The sequence below is a fragment of the Spea bombifrons genome, chromosome 4 (assembly GCF_027358695.1).
Source record: "Spea bombifrons isolate aSpeBom1 chromosome 4, aSpeBom1.2.pri, whole genome shotgun sequence".
NCBI classification, from domain to species: Eukaryota; Metazoa; Chordata; class Amphibia; order Anura; family Pelobatidae; genus Spea; species Spea bombifrons.
This window is the reverse complement of record NC_071090.1, coordinates 106286774-106292994: the sequence shown is the minus strand read 5'-3', so window position 1 is coordinate 106292994 and position 6221 is coordinate 106286774. Positions and strand designations below refer to the sequence as shown.

The window sequence follows — 6221 nt, the reverse complement described above, 5'->3', positions numbered from 1 at the left end:
TCTTTATAAAGGATCTCGATCATTCCTACCGTCCACCATCGTCTTGATGTACAGGTCACGCAGGTTTGGGCTGGTTTTTTTTTTTATATATAACTCAATCTGGAGACCATCTCTGCCCAGTTTCCCACCCATCTTGATTTGGCGTGCAACTCCTCCAGTGGAAAGGGGGCTTCCATTGCCACTTGACCTGCGGGATCAATGATTGTAGCAATACCTGACCTGACCTGACCCCGATCCTCTCTGCCATAGAAGGAATTCTACAAATATGTCACAAATAGAATTTCATATATCCCTTGGCTTCTATTTTACCCAGGGCAAGTTAAGCAATTCATTAATGCCTAGTTTACGGCAAGCTGTGCATCACACGATATATATATATATATCACCAATGTGTCTTTGTTTAACACAACCAGTCCCTCTTTGGTGCCCTAATCCCTCTGTCCCTCTGTTCTAGGAGCTCAGAATGGTTGCTGGGTAAGAGTTCTACAACCATAATGTGTTTTGAAACTGCTTTGCTTACATAAAAAGCTATTAGTAGCTCATAAAGTCATCTCACAGCCCCCCCTAAATCAGTAGTGTCCCCTTGGCCTTTCGAAACGTTGAGAGGTATGTATGAGGCGCAATAGATGGAATTTGTCATCTTACAGAGTCCGTTAATTAATTCATTCATGTGCCGCTCCAAGTGCCGCATTGTTTCAGCTTGTGGGTCATAAACGGGAAATAGAGGCGCACCCCTTTTCCTACTCTATGGCCGCTCTGCGCCCCAAGTTCTCCCCACGCGGACGATCAAAAGGCAGATTGCGATTCGGCGCCAGACCACCGCCCGTCCTCGGAACGATCTGCAATCTGCTCGCGCCCCCCGGAGTTGTGAGTTACGCGTAAATAGTTTGTAGAAGTGAATTTTTTGGATGCGTCAGGGTGATTGCACCCTCTGACGAGCCTGGAATAATTCCTGGCTGATTATGCCATTAAAAGGTTATCTCTGTTCTCAGAAGCCGCTGTGGGGAGGGGGATCCACCGAGCAGGGGGCCTTATCTCTTCGCTCAGGCCCACAACACCAGCTTATAAGAGGGTTGTAACTACCAAGGGATGCTCAGATTCCCTCGGCGGCACATATCGAGGAACATGCAACGTCCGGCACCTGCCCTCCTGACCGTCCTGTGGCTCCTAGCCTGGCCCGGCGGGACTCACGCCACCTCCAGGGTCCCTTCCTTCGGGGTGAAGCTGTGCGGACGGGAGTTCATCCGAGCCGTCATCTTCACCTGTGGCGGATCCAGGTGGAGAAGGAATGACCCCATCCAGACAGGCGAGTACAGGGCTCGGAACCCACAATCTGCTTGTAAAACCCCCCCATAACGCATAAACTATGGCACGTAAACATTTTTTTTAACATTATGGATAAAAAAGAACCCTACGTTTCCCGATCCCTGTATTTTCTCCGTGGTATCCGCATAACTTGGGCTTTATTACATATAGTTTATTTATTAAAATTGAATCTTTGGTCATTATAAAAGATTATAACTTTATTTTTTTGAGCCAACTAAATTACAAACTCTTTCAGGACATCAGAGGTCTGTTCTATAGATGGAATGTTATTTAAATCTGTAGACATGATTAGAACTGGAAAAATGTGGGATTTGTCAAAAGAACAGATCGGCTTTAAAGGTCCAGCAGGTGACTTGCGAGTCGGGACTAAATACCACCTAGTTAGTGACCATAATCCGATCCGACCTCTGCGCACGCTCGTCCCCGCGTTCGTCAAGAAGGACACAGGGAGGACTGTTGGCTGGAGTGCGGGGAGGGAGCTGTATGGTTCTGTGGCTTTATATCTTATATCTAAGTAACTAAAGCCACAGAGAAGAAGAAGGATTTCTTTTATTTAGAAACCCGATGTCCATCGCTGGCAAAATGACTAAAATTACTGGGACAGTCATGACAACCGGGGTTACGACCTGGCCGCCGTCTATCCCAGCAACTGCCCCGTTTATTGGGGGTGGTTGGACAAGGAGGAGATTTGTGGTCACGTCAAAGGAGAAATACTACCACAACAAGAGGACACAACCATAAGCTAGAGGGGCAAAGGTTTAATGGTAGCATCAGAACATTTTACTTTACGGAAAGGGTGGTGGACGCATGGAATAGCCTTCCAGCAGAAGTGGTAGATGTTAATACAGTAAAGTCATTTAGGCAAGCATGGGATAGGCATAAGGCCAAGCTAGATATAGGATAAGGGCAAGTACTAAAGGAGAGTACTCAGAGGTTGGGCAGACCGGATGGGCCTACTGGTTCTTATCTGCCGTCACTTTCTATGTTTCTATGTCACATCTTTGCCCATAGTCCATAGTTGGTACGTAAGACTCTCAGCTGTCTCTATACTCATTATTGTGGCTTTTAGGGCTTTAGAACACTCGTATCCACCACACATTCCGAGCTCCTAGAAAAGGTGGACATTGGGGGCGGAAGGTGCGCTCTCCACCCTAAACACGGACACTCAGGAGCTCTATTCGTGGGTCAAATAGAAGGGAAAGTGATAAGTCCAGAAGATAATTTAGATAATTAGGTGGTGATTTGTGTACCATGAACGTTCTATCCAAGTCATGTATGAAACACGAGCTTTCATCGAGAGGCTTTAGAAGGTCCACAGAGTGGCCGGAGAATTGGGCGCATGTTTTATTTGCCCCCCCCCCCATACAGCAGACACCTACACGATAGCAGAAGAATTATCTAAATAATAGACAGTTCTATGCAAAATCACACAGCCTTCCGAAAAAAAAACATTAAATCCTAGCTCTCTAAAAATGATTTTTACTTTACCAAAATTTCCAATTTTTGTAACCACCACATTTTTTTTTACATACATGATGTCATAAGGTTGTCTCAGCCGCAGCACCTTAAGATTATGTTCTCAGCATTTGCATTATTATTATTCCTCCCCGTTTAGATTGCCTTTCTGACGATGGTTGTTGATCGGTTCAGGCTGTCTTTCGTAATAGGGCCCTGCAAATCTCAACTTTTTGGGTCGAATCAAATCTCGACCGCAAATTTGAATTCAAATCTAATCTCCAATCGAATCTACCAATCAAAATAATCCATTAAACATATCACAAAATAAAAAATAAATTACGGTAATAAATTTATTAAGAAAATAAAAAGAAAATTAAGAAAATAAAAAAATAAATTTACCTTTAATGAGTAACTTTACCAAGACCAGATAGAGCTTTAAAAACTTACCCATAACCCATTGTTCTTATATATTTATGAATAATCGCATTAGATGCCGTGTGCGCATGTCGTCTGCCGCGTGTTTGTATGAATATCTTAGGGTTCCTTCCCTACAGGGGACCCGGCCGATGTTTTCGGGAACCTCATCCCCAGCGATGTGTCTTCAGAGGAAGACGAGATGTTCAGCGAGTGGGCCAGCAACCTGAGACCCCACAACGGTGACCTAATGGACTATGGAGCCTCCAAAGGCTGGCGGGACCCCCCGGGGAGCAGACATGGCGCAGGGGCCACGGCCGAAGACACCCTCAGGGGCGTGGAGCGGAGGGGGAGGGAGGTGGCGCTGGGCTTGTCTAACACGTGCTGTAAATGGGGGTGCAGTAAAAGTCAGATCAGCTCCTTGTGTTGAGTAAGACTCACAGTATCGGGGATTATTATTAAGAATACCAGGGGAGGGTTGGTTTCAAGTATAGCTCGAGCTCCACAGGCGCGACAATGTAGCTTATCGGTGTTTAATTTTCCATACTGTAAATATGGTGCCATTATAGACTTGTCTTCTTCACACAACACCTTCATGTCATAAAGTGACTTTGTAACGGAATTTTATAATTTTACAAAGTTAGAATAAATTGAACCCATGTCTCCGGCATTCCACGAGTCCTTCTAAGCCTTGAACTTTCTTTGTGGTGTTGGTAGACATTCCGACGTTGGAAGTAATGTCTCGTTCCCGGTGACCGTTCATCTAAGGCGGAAACCGGGCGATGGTCCTTATTCTCAACTATATTCTTGAATTTTATTTTACAAGAAGAAGAAGAAGTGCTCTCTGAAGCTTATAATGAACCCCGAGAGAAAAATTCTACCCTAGAATGTGACGTCGATAGTCTGGATGCAGGTGGTCACAGGTAACATGTATGACTAAATAAAATCCGATGGCTTTGGATCACTGACCCTGATGAAGTACAATATATAGCAAGGAAAATACTAATGCACCTGAGAGGGATACTGTCAGTGGCCTTAATGATGATGTCATACATCTCCTAACATAGCATATAACGGTACCTAAATGTGTCCATCTATGGCTATATGATATGTTGGGAGGTGTATGACATCATTATTATCATCCGGTAGTCCATTGATTAATGGATATGCCCTTACTCTTACTGGTCCCAACAGCGCCCCCACCCTGCTGTTTACCAGTTAACCCCCGAAGCGCAAAATACTACTATTCTTTGGTATATGAAATACTAGGAGGGCTTCCGCATTTTATTCGATGAAAGTAAACAGAAAAAAAGGGGGGGACATCCAAGAAATAAAGTCGAAAGAATGGGGTGCATTGCGCACAATGGCTGCGAAACCCGTCCAAATGGGGCGGCAGGAGACATCTCAGGGGACAAAACCAGAGACCGTCGAACTGGGGTAGAACGAGGGCAATAAAGACAGAGTTAATAGGAGAGAGAATACTAAATAAATACATGCAGCAGGCAGATAAGATAGAAAAGCAAGCAGCAGAGAGAAGGGGCAGCGCTAGAAGAGAGAGAGGAAGAGCGTAAGAGCGGAAAGTGAAGGAGGAAGTAATCAGCGAGAGGGGGGGCTGGGGAAAGAGACTGCCCCGGGACAGACTGTCGGAATCACACACACATGCGGACTGAAGTTACAATCTCCAGGCTTAATAACAGGTGAGAGGATCGGGGAGGAATACGGGGAGAAGTCGGGGAATAGCAAGGGGTCGCAAGATCCCTTTAAGATTTAAAGGACTACCACCAACAAAATAAGCTTTATTATTATTCCATTTTACTTATACAGAAGGTTCTGTAACGCTATCACAATGAGAGAGAATACAACATTAACAATAACATGAACTCACAACAAGACGGACAGGTACAGAAGTCAAGTGCCTGGCTCTCACGGGGTTAAATTACTTTCATGCGTTTCGCAATGTAAATGCATGTTTTGCTTTATTTTCAAATATATAATAGATAAAATTCTATATTAAACGTGTCTTCCCTTCCAGCCGGGTTACTTCCCACGATGCTGCACTTCACACTCCTAGTAATCGATTTATTTTATTTATTTATTTTTGTGATTGATGGGCGGAGCCTAAGTGATGATTGACGGGGTGAAACGCCGGCTTCGATTCTGTTATCGTCAACGACAAAAAGCTGTCGACGATTGTTACAAAACGTCAGTTTGCAAAACAAATAACTGGATGATGAGCCTCAGGAATAAAAAAAAAAATGTAGATATAGTTTAGTATAGTATTATCTATAAATATATTTATTATACTTTCTAATGGAGATATAGTTTAAAAAAAATGTAATGTCCGAAATGAAAAAAAAAAGTAAATGAATGAAAAAGATAATAATAAAAATAATAGCAATAATAATAGCAATACAAAAAAATACATAATACATAATTAATAATTTCACATGAGTACCACATTTTTCTCTAGCTACGCGTCTAACCTAGGGATGATAAATAGGGTCTGGACTAATATTAAGTCACCAGAATGAGGAATCTGCACTCACTCCCACAGGAACTCAGGTGCTTAGCTGTGCCAGGAAGGGCCAGCTCCCCAGTAAATCAAAATAGAAAAAGGCTCCAGGCACTCAAGGGTTCCATCAGGCAGATTTATTGAAAGAGACGAACAACAACGTTTCGACCTCACGATGAGGTCTTTATCAAGTTGACCACACAAGTAAAAAGTAAAAGTTTAAATAGCACATATCAATAAATGGATAGCCAATCAAAAGACCGATCTAATCTAACACCATGTGTAATATAATTGATAATCATGTATTAACATAAGTAAATATTCAAAAGTATACATCGCATAATAAATAAATGCTACTTGCAGATGTTAAAAGAAACCAGTGACAAATAAAGAAGTATATTAAGATCCGTATGTATTAAATAACCAAAGGGAATACATTAAGAAGATACCCATAAAGTATGTGCAATCAGTGTCTGTAATAGACACTTACAGAGATTTAACCAGTGCAGTT

The 6221-nt window shown here is 42.8% G+C and overlaps 2 protein-coding genes across 2 annotated transcripts in view; both read left to right on the top strand.

Annotated features, from left to right (window-relative positions):
• The first annotated feature begins 1113 nt into the window (after window positions 1-1113).
• RLN3 (relaxin 3) lies at window positions 1114-3868 on the top strand. Its single transcript, XM_053463872.1, has 3 exons — window positions 1114-1306; window positions 1609-1781; window positions 3323-3868. Exons 1-3 carry the CDS (start codon window positions 1126-1128, stop codon window positions 3626-3628), a joined length of 660 nt encoding a protein of 219 aa, XP_053319847.1. The 5' UTR covers window positions 1114-1125; the 3' UTR covers window positions 3629-3868.
• Window positions 3869-4818: 950 nt separating this feature from the next.
• The window catches only part of IL27RA (interleukin 27 receptor subunit alpha), a 14829-nt gene continuing 13426 nt past the window's right edge, over window positions 4819-6221 (top strand). The window contains exon 1 of the mRNA XM_053464304.1: window positions 4819-4895. Within this exon, the coding sequence (XP_053320279.1) occupies window positions 4858-4895 (38 nt within the window). The 5' untranslated portion in view covers window positions 4819-4857. The remainder of the gene's footprint in view (window positions 4896-6221) is intronic.